General features: G+C 51.3%; 7 protein-coding genes across 7 annotated transcripts; 3 read left to right on the plus strand and 4 right to left on the minus strand.

Moving 5' to 3' along the window:
• Positions 1-753: 753 nt before the first annotated feature.
• Positions 754-3,094, minus strand: VFPPC_00564 (metalloregulatory protein; the record flags this gene model as incomplete). Its single annotated transcript, XM_018280558.1, has 3 exons — positions 754-1,145; positions 1,200-1,346; positions 1,426-3,094. 3 exons carry the CDS (start codon positions 3,092-3,094, stop codon positions 754-756), a joined length of 2,208 nt encoding a protein of 735 aa, XP_018148726.1.
• Positions 3,095-5,230: 2,136 nt separating this feature from the next.
• Positions 5,231-5,631, plus strand: VFPPC_12817 (hypothetical protein; the record flags this gene model as incomplete). Its single annotated transcript, XM_018290594.1, has 2 exons — positions 5,231-5,416; positions 5,476-5,631. The coding sequence occupies 2 exons, from the start codon at positions 5,231-5,233 to the stop codon at positions 5,629-5,631; spliced, it is 342 nt and encodes a 113-aa protein (XP_018148727.1).
• A 305-nt stretch (positions 5,632-5,936) lies between these two features.
• VFPPC_00565 (pre-mRNA-processing ATP-dependent RNA helicase PRP5) lies at positions 5,937-9,710 on the minus strand (the record flags this gene model as incomplete). Its single annotated transcript, XM_018280559.1, has 1 exon — positions 5,937-9,710. One exon carries the CDS (start codon positions 9,708-9,710, stop codon positions 5,937-5,939), a length of 3,774 nt encoding a protein of 1,257 aa, XP_018148728.1.
• Positions 9,711-10,263: 553 nt separating this feature from the next.
• VFPPC_15174 (HCNGP-like protein) lies at positions 10,264-11,151 on the plus strand (the record flags this gene model as incomplete). The annotated part of the gene is made up of 3 exons (XM_018292927.1): positions 10,264-10,335; positions 10,384-10,441; positions 10,490-11,151. The coding sequence occupies 3 exons, from the start codon at positions 10,264-10,266 to the stop codon at positions 11,149-11,151; spliced, it is 792 nt and encodes a 263-aa protein (XP_018148730.1).
• A 602-nt stretch (positions 11,152-11,753) lies between these two features.
• VFPPC_00566 (hypothetical protein) lies at positions 11,754-13,118 on the minus strand (the record flags this gene model as incomplete). The annotated part of the gene is made up of 2 exons (XM_018280560.1): positions 11,754-12,639; positions 12,973-13,118. 2 exons carry the CDS (start codon positions 13,116-13,118, stop codon positions 11,754-11,756), a joined length of 1,032 nt encoding a protein of 343 aa, XP_018148731.1.
• Positions 13,119-17,449: 4,331 nt separating this feature from the next.
• On the minus strand, positions 17,450-17,935 carry VFPPC_15176 (hypothetical protein; the record flags this gene model as incomplete). The annotated part of the gene is made up of 1 exon (XM_018292929.1): positions 17,450-17,935. One exon carries the CDS (start codon positions 17,933-17,935, stop codon positions 17,450-17,452), a length of 486 nt encoding a protein of 161 aa, XP_018148733.1.
• Positions 17,936-18,341: 406 nt separating this feature from the next.
• On the plus strand, positions 18,342-18,665 carry VFPPC_15177 (hypothetical protein; the record flags this gene model as incomplete). The annotated part of the gene is made up of 1 exon (XM_018292930.1): positions 18,342-18,665. The coding sequence occupies one exon, from the start codon at positions 18,342-18,344 to the stop codon at positions 18,663-18,665; it is 324 nt and encodes a 107-aa protein (XP_018148734.1).
• Between the last annotated feature and the right edge of the window lie 540 nt (positions 18,666-19,205).

Here is a 19,205-nt window from a genome sequence, read left to right on the forward strand (position 1 = left end):
ACAAGGCAAAGGAGGGGGTTATGGAACATGTCTTCGGTCTGACTTTGTGTAACTTATTTCCCGGTTTGGGGCCTCGTTCTGGGACATAAAATACCTTTACGGAATGTCGTCCATGATTGGGGTTTTAAGCTAGATCAGCTGCCCTAAAAAGAACAACAAAAAATTCAAAACGAGGTCATGATCATGATTGCTTTTCAACGTCTGGTAGTGCTTTGTGGTCGTTTTTGGATGTACGTTTGTAGCGTAAAACTCCCCAATGCTGCTCTTGTCAACAACGACTGGTCGTTTTCGCCACAGTCTGATAAATGAAGCTATTCCAGTAGTGGCACAACCGCCATCACAAAGAGCACAGACAGAACAAGATCTGGCTGGGTATATCGGGCATTCATTATGAGCTACCGTTCTTCTATCTCATTCCCCGTATAATCATGTAACCAGCAGGCTAATCTTTAGATATCCAAACATGACCACGCAACCGACTCCGATTTGCCCCCATGCCTGCCTTCCGTTTTACAAAAAAAAAAAGAAGAAAAAAAGAAAAAGAAAAGAAAACTATACGCGTCAATATGCAACTTTTCATGACATCCATCATCTGCTTCTGATTCGAAAACCAAACAAAACCGCTAAACGCCATTTGTATGTCCATTTGCGTTCAAGTTAAGCCCACCATACCCTTCCGTCATGAACAGTGCCGTCTATCATCGTGAAAATGTACAACATCAACACCCACCCATGGTTTCGCAATACAAGCCATTAAGAATGAAGTATGACCGTATGGAGGGGTTCTTCAATCGTGTCCATGGTATCGACATCATCGAAGTCTAGCAATAGCTCCGACTTCATCTGACCATCCTTGCCTTTGGACTTGATCTTCTTCAGTTTCGATATTTTGTTCGCCCTGATTTTACTCTTGGCTTCGCTGAGAATGGCATCAACCTCAGCAGGCCTATCTTTGTGGTTTGTACCCATATGACGACGCAATTGGTCAAGCCTGTGGAAGTCCTTGCCACAGAGCTGACACTCGTGCATGCCTTTTACGTTATGGGTCCGTCGGTGTTTAGACAAATTTGAGGATTCGCTAAAACGCTTGCCACAAATCTCACACTCTAAAGGTTTGTCACCAGTGTGTGTCCTCTCATGCATAGCTATCAACATGGTCAGCATCGACATAAAAGAGAAATAAAAAAGAGACGGCTTACTAAGAGCACTTTGTTGTTTAAAGGCACAGCCGCAGCCTGGATACTTGCACACCCATGGCGTTTCGCCTGTGTGAATCCTCATGTGCTGCTCAAGAGCCTGCTTAGCCGACAGAGCAGCTCCGCAGATGTCACAGTGAACCGGTTTGTCTAGTCAGAGTGTCAGAGTTAGTAAATGGCCTATTTCAAGGACCAAAAGCTGGCCCAAACCAGAGAAGATATCACCTACATCCAGTGTGGACTTGCATGTGTCGCTCAACTTTGCTTCGTTGAGTGAAGCAAGTGTCTCGTGTACAATTAGCCCACCCACATCTAAAACCGCCATTGACCTTCTTTAATTGCTTCAGGTGGTCCTGCTTGCAATGCTTCTGTAACTGCTCATCATTTTCAAAGCGTTGACCACATATGGCATCTCCGCGTCCTACGAGCCACCGGCATAAAAACTGGTCTTCTTGTGCCATCACTTGCGGCTTTGTCTCACTAACGGGACTCATAGTATGGGCTGTGGATGTAGCCTCCGTGAAAGAGTGCTCAGACTCAAGAGGAGATGGCGTGGGCAATGAGACTGGAGTGGCTGATAACGACGGTCTTATAGACATGTTTGTCAGCGACGGCATAGAGGGAGAGCCGTGATTTGAGTTTGGCGTTGTGTTGTAATTGAAATAGGGACCATATAATCCTTGATTCCGGTGAGAATTCGAGCCAGCCGGGTGGCCATGGGCATGACCAGAGCCAGGAAATCCGTATTGATTTCCCTGCATCATCAACGTCGACCTGTGCTCCTGAAATATGTGTTGAGCATACTCAGTGGGATCTTGTACTTCGAAACCACATTCATGGGACTGCAGTTGAGGCAGAAACGGGTCTGTATTGGCCAAGTCATTCGGGTTGAATTTTGGCAATGTACATTTCGTGATCAACTGACTTGGCTCATTGGCAACACACGATCCGTTACTGGTAAATCCATGAGATGGATCATGATACTGCACAATATGATTTGCGAGAGCGTACTCAAAGGCCATTTGATACGGTTGGTTGGGAAAAGTTGTTTGACCATTGTGATTGGCAAGAATAGAGTCCATGGAGAGGCTGCCACATGGTAAGCTATGAGGCAAGCCTAAAAAGCTCATTAATGCATCTCCAGCTTGTGCCTCCTGCTGCGGCTGCTGAAAGAACGCATTTTGAAGCATCTGGGGATTATTATTCTCACCAATTGAGGTGAGGGCAACGGCAGCTGCCTTGTCGCGGCATGTGATTGCAGGCACGGTCCGTGGCTGTTGCTGATTGATTGATGGATCCACGACGCAGTTCTCATCAGTGCAAGGCTCGCTTGCCACTTGGCAGTCTTCGTCGATACAAAGTTGTGGGCTACCACAAGTATCGTCGTCACAACAAACAGCGTGGCTAGTTTCGCCACACTGGCTGGGGCAACTTCCATCACAAGCAGAACTGCAAGACATGGAAACACAATCATCATCTTTGCAGACGCTAGGCATGCCACCGGGGTACAAATTGCAATCAGCCAAAGAATTATCACTGAAGATGTGATCCCATTCGTATTGCGGGTGATCCAGGCCTGATGGAATGTCCACTTGGCTTTGCGTTCTGCCATGCTCTGTGCGATTGGATCTGATTCGACCTCGGCTGAGAGCTGACGACGAAGTAGCTGGTGGCGTTTGTGCAAAGTTTCGTTGAGCTTTGCTTTGAGCTCGGTGTGCTTGCGTAAAGTGCAAGCAGGAATCGTCGTGGATGCATTGCTCGTAAGGGCCTAGCGTGAGAGCATGCTCGGATGGTAACAGCGTGCTGAAATCGAGGTCAATATTGGCCACGTCGTCAGTCGACGGGTGAGTTGCCGAGCCCATCAGACTACTATAGGCATCGTGCGAGCTGTCCATCATTGTAGGATAGCCTAGATCGACATAAGAAGCCTGCGCGCCTAAGTGTTGGTGAGGCAGAAGGGCAGGACGTAAATGCCGATGCGCCGATGTTCAAAGCTCCACCGATGTTTCCCTTGAAAGAGTAGAGGGACAATGTCAATGACTGAGGCAGCGTATTCCGTAAAGACGATGGTAGAAGAGAAGCGATGTGACCGCAGAAGGGAGGGGCAGAAGCCTCTCCGGACAGAAGATACAGCCGGAGGGACAGGAAACAAGGCTAGGACCCCGGATTCCGGGGACTGCAGAGACGGTTCCAATCGATGGAAAGTAAAAGATGCCGTCAGTGGAAAAAAGAGAAAATGGCTGGTTCGGAAGGGAGCCGAAACTCAAGAACAAAAGGCTAGTTTGATGAGGCGTGGAACAGAAACAGGTCCGTTGTTGAGGCGAGTCGACGGTGTCTGGAGGCTGTGAGAGAAGGAAGTGAAGCTGAGACCAGCGAAAAAGTATGAACAGCACTAAGAAAGGTTGGGAGAAAGAGGGGATCCTGGACTCGGACGCTATGGTAATGAGAATGGCTATGAGCTGGCTACGAGCTCGACGAAGCCGACAACGAAGTTGCTTTGTTGGTCAACGGACCAGGTTTCTTGGCCTACTGGCTAGCGACGCACGAGGCCAAGTCGATTCGGGAAAGAGAAAAGACGACTTTGAGAGGGTATGAGAAACGAGAATGAGTAGAGCATGATTGTCTCACTGGCCCATGCATGCAGTTGAGTCTGATCTAGCTGTCGCGCATTTGCACCTCTGCGCCTGTGGGCAGAACGCAGAACCGGCAGGATGTGGTTATTGCCCAGTATCCGTATCCTGGTCATGGTGAGCAGGTGAGAACCCGGATGGTCAGATTTGGAGGAGCGCACTTGCCATTGTGAAAAAAAAAGAGGGTCTAAGACTCTGACTCCACGTCTTGGGGCCTTTGGAAAGGAAGGTGGGGCTTGGCTTCTTGCTCGTGCCTGCACTCGGCCACAACCCGCGAGCACGTTATCTGGTGGATCGTGACTGGGCGAGCATGAGCAGAGGAGATATATTGCAGAAGCCAACAGACAAATGAAGTTGCCAAAGGGCACAGGTACACCACTGAATTGGTTTGTCATAATCTGAGCTGACCTTGTGTGCTTCCATGTCCCGCCTGAGGGTTGGTTAACTTGTCAATTTGCGAATCTAGCGAGTCCGCGCATGAGTAGCACTTGTCCATATTCACTGGCAATTCACACCATATCGAGGTGACCCTTGTCGATTGACAAATCATCACTTGCCACTACAGACCTGCAGCACCACATCTCGAGAAAAACCAAATAGATAAGTCCGGAGCTCTCATCCTCGAAGCCGCCTTGTGCGGCCAGGACCTCCGACTTACGGCATCGGCCCCACATGACCTGTCGATCTTGCGCCGTGCCGGTTGAGGCTTCATTGGCCGGGTCTCCTTGGTGGGCGAATATCCGAAAGGACGATGCGAACGGTAGTTCAATGTGGTTTCATAGAGTAGCTGAGTTAAAGCAGCATGGAACAGTAACACTTTGCTGTATTCGCTATTCTTCCTATCCATGGTGATTTCCCCCATTTCGTAAGCAACCCCGATGGCAATTCAGATGGTATCTCGAAGCGTATTGTTGTCAATTGTGTGGTATAAATTCATCCAGGCCATACAAGACAGCTTAGTATATATGACAATGATCTCCAGTAATGAGTGAATGCCAAGTAGTTCTTCCACTAGTCTAAGTCCTTCAACCGTAGCTATCATTGTTTGATCTCATGCCCTCACCGAGATCACCTACCAAAAGCAGTCCAACATAACATTCATACAAACTTGCTGAATCACCGCATCAACCACACCAAGAATCTCATAACATAATCAATATAGCACCCCTTAATCCAGCAGTACTTGCTGAAAGTATAGTAGTGAATAACACCTCATCCTTGCCCAAGCCTACCTTGGTAGTCAACCTACACCAGACCTGACCAAAAGCTCAAGTGGGGCGAGAGGGGCAGCTCAACCACCACCGCCTCATCAACCTCATCTCATCTCATCTCACCTCCATCCTCATCCCATCTCCAACTCCAACCCATCAACCCTCCATCCATACGCACAATCGCAACCCCAAAATGGGCAACATCTGCGGCAAAGAAGAGCAAGACCCCTCCCCGCCCGGCCGCGTCCTCGGCTCCGCCCCCCCCGCAAAACGCAAGTCCACCATCCCCCCCAAAGTCGGAGGCCCAGCCCGAACCCTCGGCGGCGAAACCACAACTGACGTAGGCGATGCGCGGAGGAAAGCCGCCGAAGCAGCAGAGGTTTGCCTCCTTAACCCAATAAACAGACCTGGAAAAGGTAAAACTAACACAATATCTAGGCTAGAGCAAAAGCATCCAGCAAGGGAGGCAAGCTGCAAACACAATTATCCGCGCAGAAGAGACAGTCGCGAAGCGATACACTCAAGCAAGCTAGTGCTGACGAGCAGCGGCGGAGAGAAATTGCGAATAATAATGAGGCCACGTCTTATAATTAGGGTCTTGTACGGCGGTGCATGAGCATGTGATATACGGATGTAGATGGGGTGTAGATACGTGTACATAGTTTCTGAGCGTTTGGCGTTTACTCAACGAGCTAGACGGGGCTAGTTTTGAGCGATTCCATGATTTGATAAATTTTCAAGATTTGAACGCTGAATTTGGTTTTTACTCTACTGAGTTCTTGGTATTTACTTGCCCGATAAAACTCCTGGCTCCGTTCAGACTGTACATATTGTTTCCCCAAACATTACAATATACTTATTTTGTCCACTTAAACCACACAATATAGCCAACCTGAACCTTAACTGACTGTATAACGACCACTAGCTGGTGCTCTGCTATCCGCATCAGCTGCAGCAATGGTTCCCTCTCTCAGCAATCTAGTCATTTCTTGGAGCGCCGAACCAACAGCTAGTTCCGTGTCACCCTCAATGAGAATATACAGCTTGGGATCCGCATTGGGAGGGACCTCCTTGCCAGCAGGGTAGAAACTACCCTTGGTCGTGATGGATGTTCCTGTGGAATCCAGAATCTTGGCCACATTGGTTCTGTTGGTGACGGCCCATCTCGCCTTTTGCGGGAAATCGTTGATTTCGAGAGTGGCGTGGTATGCGCCGGCGTCAGGACCCTTATTGTCAATGGGCTGACCAGAACGTAGTTGGCCGGCTTTGCCGAGACGGCTGTTGATGGCGCTGACTGCGGAACTGACCTTGTCGAGGGCATCTTTGGTCTTGTCAGCGCCGCCGGTCGGTGTGTCGCTGCCCTTTTGACCCTCTGCCGCCGCCTTGGCGTTATCTCGCGCTTGGACGCCTGATGCGGCTGCTCGGATGGCATCGAGAGCCTTTTCGGCCTTCTTGTTCTCTTCCTCCTTGTCTTCTTTCTCCTCTTCCTCTTCGCCCTCGGCCTTATGGGTTCTGCGTTCTCTTAGACGAGCGGCTTCACGTTCTTGGTCGAGACGATCGAGACCCTTGCCACCAAAGCCAGACGAGTCCTTGGCCTTGCCGGACTTGACCTTTTCGCGATGTGCCTTTCTCATCTCATTAAGACGCTCGGGCACAGGCTGCTCACTCTGCTCTAGAGCCTTGGCAATGCCAGGAGCGCAGTTTTCCTGATCGGGTGTGACAAACGTGACTGCGACGCCCGTATTCCCTGCACGGCCTGTTCGACCTGCACGGTGAACATAATCTTCGAGATGGTTAGGTGCATCGTAGTTGATGACTAGCTTCAACTGCTTGACGTCGAGACCTCGAGCAGCTACTGATGTGGCCACAAGCAGCGGCACAACACCCTTTTTGAAATCTGAAATCGTCGAGTCGCGGTCCACTTGGTCCTTGCCTCCGTGAATCGACATGCAAGGGTAGCCCTTGATCATCAACTCCTTGAGCAGGTCGTCCGCCTTTTCTTGTCGGTCGACGAAAATTAATGCGCGGGCGTCTTCATCGCGATCATACAATTCACCAAGAAGCTCCAAGACGCGGAAGAATTTGGTGCTCTCCTCACGGACCTCGACAATCTGCTCAATTTCCTTGGCGACAACACTCCGACCACCCACTGTAATCTCAACAGGGCTCTTCAGAACCTTCTTGGTCAGGGAGTCAATGATCCGAGGCATCGTTGCAGAGAACAGAATCGTTTGCTTGTCAGGTCGCATGCTAGCAAAGATCTTCATAACCTGAGGTTCGAAGCCCATGTCAAACATTCGATCAGCCTCATCCAGCACGACATATGTTACTCTCCTCAGGTTCGTAACCCGGCCCTGATTAGCGGCAAGCAAATCAATCATTCGACCGGGAGTGCAGACGATGATCTCAGCGCCACGCTTCAACTCGGCAATCTGATCACGAATTGGCGCACCGCCATACGCACAGACGGCGCGCAACCCCATGCTCTTCAAAAATGGCTTGCAATCCCTGTGAATCTGAGTCGCCAACTCACGAGTAGGCGTCATGATCAAGCCAACTGGTCCATCAGTGTCTTTGATCGGCGGCTGGTCCATGATGTGGCGGAACATAGGGAGGAGAAACGCCACGGTCTTGCCAGAGCCCGTCTTGGCTACACCAACGACATCCCGCCCAGACATGAGCGTAGGGATGGCCTGCATCTGAATGGTAGTCGGCTTCTCGTAACCCAGGTTGTCAATGACATCCAACGTCTGCCGCGTGAGGCCGCACTGAGCCCATTTCTGGACTGGCTTGGGTACGTCTTTGCCGTTGACCTTGATACCGTCGAGTTCCAGGCGCAAATCAGCCAGCTCTTCCTCGGTAAGGGCACTCAACTCGGCGGGCTCGACCCAGAAATTTTTGCGAACAGGTACCAAGTCAATCTTGCTATAATCCACAGTTGGGATATCCTTCTTTTTACGTTTGTTTGCAATAGCAAGGATGTCGCCATCACCTTTCCGCTCTGCATCAAAGTTGTACTCATCGTCGCTGAAATAGGCTTCGGGTTCCTGAGCCTTTTTCGCAGCAAGGGTAGACTTGACGGGCTTCTTTGTTTCAGTCTGCTTCAGGTCGGCCATGAACGCATCCAGAGGATCCACGTCCTCTTCTTCATCCACATCCATGCTCTGCTCCGGCGCCGCTTCCGGCGCCGGCTCTGGCTGTGGCTCTGGCTTTGGCTCAGCTGCTGGGGCAACATCAACACCGTTGCTCTCAGGAACGCCATTTGTCTCTTGATCAACTTGCATACGGTCTTCCTTGGAATCTTCCTCCATGGGCTCACCTGGCTGGGGCTCAGTTTGATTTTCCGTCTGCAGTCGCCTCTCGTGGGCAGCACGTGCCGCAGCAGCAGCCTCTTCCTCATTCTCAGCGAAATTGTCTCCATCTGAGTCGTCGTCCTCATCCTGATCAGCGTAAGGGGTATCGTCCGTTTCCATTGGTAGAGCAGGTAGCTTTGTCAGCGTCCGCTTCGTGGTATCCTCTTCGTCGAGATCGAGCTTGCGCTTCGTAGGGAGCTTGTCCGCGTCCGCCTGGGACTTTCCGAAACCGAAGGCACTCGTTTTCACTCTGTTGGCGGGTAAAGCAGAGGCTTTTAGACAATCAATGTTAACAACCGGGTTTAATCCATTGGCCACAGTGGAGTGTTGGCGGCACTCACCAATTGTTTTCTGTTTGACTGGCGCAGCCATCTTTTCTTGTTGGACATCAAGTGAGCCCAACACAGATTTGGAAGTATCATGCGTTCTCGATGCAGCAGATTTCTTGGCAATGGTCTTGGGGTCAAACTTGCCAGCATAAGGAACAGCAGGAGATGCACTGCCAGAGTCATTCAGCGTCGCCGGCGATGCGACTGACGAAACACCAGGCGAGCCAGCAGAGGGAGAATGCCCCAGGGCCTTCATATCCATTTCAGCCAGCAAGCTTCTAGTCTGGCTAGGATTCACTTCTTTCTGCTTCTGACTCTCGCTCTCTTTCTTCTTCTTCCAGGCCTCTAATTTTGCGAGTCGCTCGGCCTTCTTGTCAGCATCAGACGGAGGCGCCGCCGCCTTGGTCTTCTTAGTTTGATCGGACCCAGCTTTGCCGCTGTCAGTAAGAGGAGTCTTTCGATTTCGGCTGTCAGCGCGGCTGCTGCGGGGGTGAGAGTCGGCGGTGCCCTCACGGCGTCCGCGACCACCGTCACGGGAATCAGGTCGCCTCCTATGATCTCTGTCATCGTCACGGCTGCGGTTTCGTCGGCGTGCAGGGGACCGAGGCCTGTCATTATACCGGTCACGCGACCTGCGTCTTTCTCTGTCGCGGTGGTCTCTCGTTCCTCCACGGTAATGGTCGTCATCGCGTCGATCTACAGACCGTTCTCTGCGGCGGTATGAGTCGCGATCACGGTCGCGGTCGCGGTCGCGGCCACCACGATCGCGGTATCGGTTCTGCTTGTTGAGAATAAGGTCAGAATACAGGCCAGTCGATCCATGATCATCACGTCTTCTCACATCTGGACTGCGCGATCTGGAGCGTCGGCGATAGTCCCTGCCGTCATCTCGACGGTCCCTATCCCGCCGATCATCATCTTTTCGGTGGCGACGTGAGCTGATTTGACTGCCTGCAGGACTTGGTGAGCGCGAGTCTCTGGGCCGAGCCATGGTGGCCTCGCAAGCTCAGGAGGAAATCTAGGTTGGTGAGTAGTACTTTGGTTTGTTTCTTGTATTTGACTTTCTGGAGGGTGGTTCCAAGGCCAGGTCTGGCGCAAATCTCCACAACTGATTATGGCCACGGCGGACCTGAATGAATGGAAGTCCTTCTTGATGGATACGTATGCCTGTAAAACAATGCGCGTAGCCGACGGGGTGATTGAAGCAGCTAGGGGGCATCGATCGCCGCAGAAGGGATGGTTGCACGAGGTCGGGAGATGGCGAAAGATGATGGAGAGGAGTTGATACTTGGGTGGGTGCATGTGTCGAGACTTTTTGTCTTATGGTAATGACAGGCAGCTGTGACCATGCGGCTGAGTGGCTGTTGGCTGGCACCGTAGTTTTGCCGTACCAATGGTGAGCTTGCCTGGGGTAGTGAGAGTGAAACTTGTGCGAGACCCAAGACTCACATGTGCTCTCCTCATGCTTCTCATCTATATACTTAAGCTAACCGAGGAAATTCTCACTTAATTCATCATTTCTCTGTTCAATTCGAATTTTAAACATGGCAGGACTGGTTGGTTACGCCAGCAGCGACGAAGAGGACGAACATTCTCACCATTCTCCTCCGCCAACAGTAAGTTCACCTTTGTCCACCTCAGATCCGGATTCTAACAACAAGAAGACATTCCCAAACGAACAACCAAAAACAACACAAACTGCAAAAGAAATCTCAAATCAAGGTAAAACTCCTCTCCTCTCATTACTCACCCACAATCTAACAAATCAAGAATCCGCCTCAAACAACAAACCAACTCCAGCACCGCCAACTCAATCATCAACATCTCACGAACATCCACCATCTGAGCCTCAGGAACAACATCCAGCACCATCAACCCAACCAACAATCGGTCCCGCGCTCGGTCCATCCCTCCCAGAATCATCCACTCTCCCTGGCCTCCCCGAGCCCTCGGAGCCCTCATCGCCATACACAGCAACCCGCACCTTAACCCACGACCTCACCCTCCCGTCTATACCAAACCTCGACATCCCGCCCTCCCCACCAGGCTCTCCTCCCCCGCAAACAACTGCCAAATTCCAACAATTCCTCACGCTCAAACGCCAAGGCACACACTTCAACAGCAAGCTCGAGCAGTCTGCTGCGCTGCGCAACCCTTCGCTCTGCGACAAACTCCTCTCATTTGTGGATCTATCTGGGGCGGCGCAGTACGAAACCACGGTGTCGTTGGATTTGTATGACCCTAGTGGGTTTCCGGAGTGGGCGTATAGAGATAAGTTGAGGAAGGCGAGGGAGGGTGTTGTCAAGGAGAAGGAGAAGGAGGATAAGGCTGCTGGGAGGACTATTGAATTTGTGGGTGGCGTTGTGAGTTCGAATTCACCTGCCAGTACGGGAGGGTTGTCACGAGAGAAGAGGAAAAGTGGCCGGAAATAGGATTTTTTGTCGGGTTCAGAGTTATGGCGTTGGATTGATAGATGTGTGGTAAGGGATTTAGATGTTATGGATATTGGCTTGGGAGGCGGGAAATGGATAGCTGGAACAGGCATAAAAACACAAATGGTCAACAGTGGCATGATACCCAATATGGCATTCAATATTATATTCAGTTTAGGCCATCAGCGGCCGGCTAAGTGTAACAGGCGCATCGAGGTATCATCAATCAGAATGCGCCTCCTGCCTCATTCAAACGGGAAAATGTCCAAACAACCAACCTCCTTCATGCCTAATCGTCCTTCACGCTGTCCCATGTCGACCTGCGAACAACAAAACACAACACGTTCAGCCTCCGACAACACCTGAATTCATACAAAGAGTATATGCCGCGGGGGGTAAACGAAGAACGCGTGGCTTCCTCTTGAACCACAAAACAGCCTCAAGGCAAGGCTACCAAAAGAGATATATAAACCAGCACCACTCACACAATGGTAAGCGGACGGCAACAGAAACATGCAATTAGGTGACACCAGTTTTTTCCTCAATGACATAAAAATCTCGCAAATAGAAACGCATTTATAGGAACGGCCGTCATCTTTTGTTTAAGAGCTGCATGTAGCCTTGAAGTCGCTGAGACCAGCGGCCTTGAATGTCTCAGCCAGGCTGAGCTCGACAGTCTGGTTGGCGCTGGCGAGGGCATCTCTGAGCCAGGTGATCTCTCCGCTGCCTTGCTTGACATCAGTGGCGAGAAGTTCGACGGCGATCTTGCCAGTCTCGCAGTAGGGCTTCTTGGAAGCGGCGGAGATGATGATGGTCTGGTCGAGGATTGCGGAGACGGGAACGACGTTGGCACCGGGCCGCATGATGAAGTTCTGGATGGTGAGGTTTCCGAGGAGCTGGTTGTCAGCGTAGTTGTTGAAGGTGGCGTTGCCGAGGTCGATGGTGTAGTATGAAGGGTTGGTGATGGTAGCGGTGGCATTGAAGTTGGGGATGCCAGACTCAGCAGTACCAATCTTGATCTTCATGTCGGTCAGGGTGGTGCCGTTGAGCTTGTTCAGGCCCTTGAAGGTGACGACCTTGTGGAAGTCGACGTCGTACTTCTTTGAGAGACCGGCGGGCTGGACCTTGGTCTTGCCGTCGATGGCAACGCGCAGAGTCTCGTTCTGGAAGAAGTACTTGTTGAACTGAGCAAATGCCTCCATGTCGCTGATTTCAACAGTCTGGCTAATGTTGACAGTCTGGAACTTGTTGGCGTTGGTCTTGGGGAAGTTGAGCTGAACAAAAGGCTTGGCGTCGGGAATATCGCGGAGAGTAAGGTTGCCAACGAAGGGGTCAATGTCAGCCTTGACAGTGCCATCGGTGCTAATGGTAGAGTTGATTTCCATGAGGAACTTGTTGGGCTCAGAGTTGAGGATGTTGACACTCTGGATACGGAGGTCGGCATCATTGATCTTAGCCTGAGCGATGTTCTTGACACCAACAAAGATGCTATTTTACCCTGTTAGCAATGTTCGTCTCGGCTAGAAAGCAAAAACAAAAAGTCATTCCACATGTGTGAGTCAAGAACAAATTAAAGACAATGTCGCAAAGCCCCATATCGAATCATGCTTCTGCGCCGTGCAGACCAAGTCGCACAAAAAGGCGCGAGCACTTCTTCAGTGGATAGCCATGGACAAGGCTTTTAAGGCCAATATGTCCTGCATTACAGGCAAACTCATGTGTCACACGTCCCGAAATGGTGGAGATATCAAAAAGTATTTGATATCAAACACCACAGCATATGACCGGATGGAAACACAACTCAGAGTCAACAGCACTTACACAATGCAAATGACAGCGGCAGAAATGCAAAGGAAGATGATCAGATGAAGCCACCAGAATCGCTTGCAGTGGTTCTTGAGAGCGGCCTTCTTGCCACCACGGACGGCGCCATTCTCGGTCTGGGTGACCTCGTGCTTGTCGGACATTTTCGCGGTTAAGTGAGACGCCGGTAGGACTCGTCGAAAATTAAGGGTATATATCTACTGGAGATGGTAGAATGAAAAAAAAAAAGAATGAAAAAAAAAGGAACTCTCGATGGTATCGTTTATCACAACTCTAGGTAGAGCTCGAACCGACCAACGACGACAAGAAGGGTACTATGACGGGAAACCAGGGGGAGGGGAAGAAATTCCAATCTAGAAAATGGATATCGAGAGTATTTAAGTCAGATTGGTCCATTGGCAAGACAAAGTTACAATGAGCCCGAGGGAGTGACTGGATGGGGGATGGGGAATTAGAATTGTGGACGGGGATGAGGACAAGGATGAGGGTGTGTGTTTTGATTGTCGGAGGGGGGTGAAGCAGAGAAGGACGGCCGAGAGAGTTGAAGTGTCTGGTCTGGTCGACTTGACATTTGGGGACTGACATGGACGCGGAGGAAAATGCCATGACATGACTTGCCAGACAGACAGTGCAGCTTGGTGGCCATCGGAGGTATCCAAGGCGTTTCTGAGGGGCAGCAGGCACTGTCGGTGGCTCTGAGGCCTCTGTCAGTGCTAGACCAGACACTAGCCACCAGACCAGACAGCGTCAACTCCTCCGTCGAGTCTGGTCAATCTGTCTGGTCTGTTCAGTAGCATGCCCAGGTCGGCCCATCTCTGCTGGGGTCACGCCCCCCGGTGGCGAGTGGGGAAAGACGCTAGAGAATGGGTGTGTGGGTTCATCATGAAATCGTGCCTTCTTCCATCCTCGTCCAGTTCTCTTCGGGCCACTGACTGAAAGACAGATTTCCTGCCTTTCCCTTCTCTCCAGCATGCATGCAACTGCAATGAGTTGGTGTGAACCCCGGACGAAGAACCCAAGACGGGCACAACAATGGGGCCTGCGAAAGACCGCTTGGAGTCGTTCGTGGCCAAGGATTGGACAGGCGAGGGACAACAGACGCGGCCCAAGATGCGATTCGGTACAGACATGCGCTTTTGCGGTGGGCTTACCGAGAACCTTGCCAAGACGATAATATATTTCATGTGCAAATGAATCCATGGCCCGTCTGCGCTTGTTCGCTGGACGGATCGCTGTATCAACCAAAATCAACAGTACTGTCACTTGCTCCTGGTTAAGGTAGAGGCTGGACTGTACTATCGCCAAAGCCCTAGATATCGAAACAACAGCTCGCCCCGGTTTTGGTTCTTCTTTTCTTGGGACAGGCAACTTACAAACTCTGCCGAATCAAAGTTGAGAGCGCTCTAGACTTGAGAATGGTTCGTGTTCGCATCGTCACGATACCATCCCAAGTTTAGCACGCATCTCGGCAGACATTCATGACGAGATCATTGGGTGATAGACCTTGCGCCCATCTGCAAGCCCTTTCTTATCCCGTTGCCTATTGTCCGTACCTGTCGCTCGATTGCGCCCGCTGGCTTTGCCTCACCTACCAAACCAAAAAAGCCTGTGAAAGCCCATCTTGCCCCAACTGGAACCAGCCTCAAGCCGCGTCGGGTTTGGTTGTCAAGCTCCTGAAGCAGAGGTCATGATGGTCATCTCTCCCCTTCCAATCTGCCCAGCGCTCGCTAGTCTGCAAAGCCATGCTTGTCATGATCTCCGCTTCCCTGCATCATGGAGCCAGCGGTGGAGCCGAGCCGGGGGGCGTCGACCTTGTAGAACACACCTTGCCTGAGCTGGCAATGGGCCGAGCGACAGACTCGACGCCATCCCCAGACTTCACGGCCAGGAGCCCCGCAGAATCTCCCACGACGATGTTTGGGCTTCTCCAGCGAGCAGAGAGGGATGGTCGAGGCGTCCGACAGCCTCAAAGATGCCCGCCACTCAGTCCCTGATACGGATATGACGACCGGGGTGGCAGGAGGCAAATGGAGACCACCACGGAAAACTCATCTGCACCCACTTGGAGCAGAGAGGAAAAAAAGAGTGTCGGCTGGGGCTGTCTGGGCCGCCACTCACTGGCTGGCCGTGCCCAGGTTGCTGGATTGACGTCGACCAGCTCAGCTCACACCACTCCCATTTGATTTGATCGCATTCCCCCTCCCCAGTTGGACTGTTCTTTATTTGACTTGCGTGCTAGGGGTCGGAGGAAGAGGCTTGCATTGATGCCCGCTAGCTCGTACGTCCCTCGGCTGCTTGTGAAGTAAAGTTTGGACAGCAAGCACGTGAAGGCGATTGCCATGTCTCTAAATGTGTTAAAAAATAGACTTGGCGTGGCAAGCAACTGCATGTTATGGTGTCAAGGCCCATTTTCCAAGCGAGGCAAGGTGAGAGAAGCCATGGTGAGCCTTCGGCGCAGTATAGCTGGAAACAGCGAGGCCGAAAAAAATTAGGACAGGACCTAGAAAAAAGAAAAGCACCATTTTTGGTTTGCGCGAGCGAAGAGCGATTCAATGGCCGGACTGAAATTTTGTTGATGCTTTTGCGTGTCCCCACGTTGGAGCGGAAATTTGTTTGTATACCAAGTGACCTGGGTACCTTCGAGTCAACAGTGGCCCGTTCTGGATCTGGGTGTATTCGGTGATTTTTTTCTTCTTCTTGCCCTACCCAGCGCCTGGAGAAGTCAATGGGGAAACCCAGACGAATGAGGGGCTCCCCATACTAGCAAATGACCAGAGCATCAGAAAGCGTATTTGTAGCGGCGAGGTCGTTTTGCCTCACGCCGGCGCCTCCGAAGCAGCGAAATAGTCTGGTAGCATACCTAGTAGTTATTGAGGTTGGGGATTGCAGCAGCTCAACTCAAAATCGGGCCAGAGGTCAGCAGGCTGTCGCGCCAAGCTCAGGACCAGACTGTCAACGCTGGCGCCGTCGACCCGAAGAGAACAGTGGCTGGGCCATTGGTCAAGGGACCAGACTCGACGCTTCGGCGAATAGAAGAGATTTGGGGGTGGAGTCTTTGTGAGAGCAACGTGGTGTGTCAATGTGTGCCTGTGTTGGATCAAATTGGGTTGCAGGCGTTCATGTTTGTGTTGGATGTGTGTGCCACAGAGGCGAAAAGAAGACTTGAGGAACTTTGGAAGTTTGAGGCGCGGCGTTTGGCTGTGCCAGACGGCGACTCAGGATCAGCTCACACGAAGGACATTTGAGGCATGCACGCAAGCCACAAATGCTCGCCTCGCCAGAACCAGGGCACAAGTCGCTCGGGCACAAAAAGTAAACGAGTGTGGTGTTTTGGATTGATCAGTGACGAGGAATGACGATGAACGGCTGAACGTGAATGGTCCCTGATGAGATTGACGACCAGTCCTGGAGGAGACTACGGAGGAGAGACAAAATGATGATGGTCCTGGCTTGAGTCTTCGGCACCAGCGATGCCCCGTTTTCATGCATGGGCCATGGGGGCCTTCCGGTGCTTGACCGCGAAGCTTTGATTACATTACGGGGCACCACGGCCCTGGGTTCCCTTTGCGGACAATTGTGGACGATGAGAACCACAAATCCCATCGCAAGGCCAGCTTCAACGGCACACATGCAACACGACATTGTTGTGACCCATGTTGGTGCTCATTCATGCTGTTGCATGCCATTCTGTGCGAAGAGAGACTGGAGACCAGACTGCTGCCATACGCATCGCCAGTTCCAGGAAAGAGCATACCAGTACACCTGCCATGCTCTGCTCGGTTACCACACCAGAAATCACCAGTTGACCATGCCTTTCAAGATCCCAGCACAAGAACCATGCCATGACACGACACGACCCTGACCCCTGGCAGCGTGGATCGCAGATTGTCGTGCCACCACGGACGGCCCTCATATTACTAGCCTCGCCAGTATTACTGTCGCCAGCCAACCCAGCTCATCTTGCTCTCCTCTCTCTGGTCAGTCTAGCCTGTGGGCGTGTTTTTCTTACCCGTTCCCATTCCCCAAACGGTGTCCACATGCGAAGAAAATGTCGACATGGACAGACAGACAACCCAGACAGGGACAGGCATCGTCCCCGCGAGCCAAGTTGCCAAGCCACGACGCCTCCATCTAAAAATTGCCCGTCATGGGTGTTGGCTGGTGGTAAACTTGCAGATTTGTGCCTGGAATAACCCGATTGATGCTTGACATCTCTGAACACGCGAGTTCCAACCTCGGAGTACCATAATATATTTCCTTGGCTGTTTCGAGGTCCGTGTCCCATTTGATTGATGGGGAATATCACCGTCAATGGAGCAGCCATCCCTGTCTATTGCAGTTTCCACAAGCTGTTGCTCGTGTACAATGTTGACGAGAGATCAATAATGCTTCCAGTCTCCATCGAGCTCCAATTCCTCTGCCAGCTAAACATCAGCTGCCAATGACTGCCAAACACTTCATCTATATCCACAGATTAGTGGGCAGACAAAGCAATGGCGATCAGACCAACAAAATAGTTGACTGACACTTGCAGTTGCTCCGAAGCTAAACCAGGCACATCTTCCGTCAACCCATCATTGATCCTGCACACAACTCTCAGCAAGGATCTATTCCTTATCTCAACACTGGCGAGACATTCTAGACGAAGGAACAAAATTTGTGCCGTTTCGAGCACCCACTTTTCAGGTACCTCAAACGACTGCCAAATGCAAGGCCACCACTCACAACTGAGCTTTCTCCCATCTCGAGCAACTGAGGCGTGGCTTTTTCTCATCAAGTCATGATCTGCAGCAATTCTTCGACCCCCTGATGAGACCTTTGTCTCTACACCATGATCCGCATTTGGGGCCAACGACCCAACTACCGTCATCTGGTCGACGTCTGCTCGACGTCCGCTCGTTCGCAGTCTCGGAGAAGGACGGGTGCTTATTCGACAGAGTACGCGGCCTTGATCACTCATCTGTCCTGTAATTGCTTCATCGTAAACATGTCTCGGCGAGAGACTCTCTCTCGCCACACACGCCCGTGACCTCCGCTGGAGTCAGCTTTTCAATCAATGGTGCAACCTTTGTCGGCCAGTCTACCGAACAGTTTGGTCGCACCGCATCTCAGAGTCAAGTTCGTGTCTGGTAATGGCCCGATAGAATTTTTTTTTTTCGCACCACACAGACCGGAAATACAACGTTGAGCCAAGATGCTAGCATTCTTAGCATCTGTCACAAGCTTGCGCCGAGCCTTAAAAACTGCCAGCGCTTTGCACCATGGTGAACTCGAGGCAAAGCCAACAAGATCTTGTCGCTGACGGACACTAGGTGCTGCCGGTTGCGCCGTGAGGATTGCGCTATCTATTTCTCTTGAACCATTTCATGTGCCTTGCGAGCGGGGTGTTGGAGGGAGAAGACATGCATCCTGGCTTTTGGCGTCGGCCCACCCGGTCGAATGAGGATATTAGCTGCATCGGCTGCAACACCTTGCAGAAACTCGCATTGACAAGCGCCGCTGGCCAAGGGTCAGGTCTGGTCATGTCAGGTCAGCCTTGGTTGTTGCCCTGGTCCATGGTCAGTTCACTTGATACTCTATTTTCTTGGCTTGTGAAGCTGTTCAGAAGATTGAATTTGAGCTCAGACCACGATGAGCCAACGACTTTAGAAGATGGCGTTGGCTGTGGTCTTGGCTATAACGCCTGGTGAACGGGATAGTAGGTACATGCAGTTTACTTGGCGGGCCTGGTCTGGTTTTGTTTCTTCAAACATTAGTTGCTGACTGATTTATTGACTTCTAGAGACAACCAACCATTCAGTCCTGCTCGGAAATACTGCCTATTAACCCACCGTCTGTCTTCAATGGGAAGCCACAGTGACATACTGTTAATCCAGCCATCAGAAGTCTTTGTGCAACCCACGCTCGTAATGTTGGTAGTACCGGTGGCTTCAAACCAGTCCTAATCTCGCCGTAATAATTGCACCTATTAATTCCACTTTGATCGGCAATTCACGCAAACGTCATATGGTGGCGCTCCTTTCCCTTCAGATGCTGCAAATCCTGCCTTGTGTATTACGCTCATCTTGCCATCAACTCCCGAAACTGATATTTCTCCGGGTTCCACACCTTGGAGGTCGATTGCCAGTCTGCAGGGTCCTATGTTTCGTCTTTTCCAAAAAGCTTGTGGTTGTACTGTATGTCTTCTAATCACGCCTTTCTTGTTTGACTACATGGTTCCACTCCTTCAC

This window comes from Pochonia chlamydosporia, chromosome 1 (assembly GCF_001653235.2).
Source record: "Pochonia chlamydosporia 170 chromosome 1, whole genome shotgun sequence".
Classification (NCBI taxonomy): domain Eukaryota; kingdom Fungi; phylum Ascomycota; class Sordariomycetes; order Hypocreales; family Clavicipitaceae; genus Pochonia; species Pochonia chlamydosporia.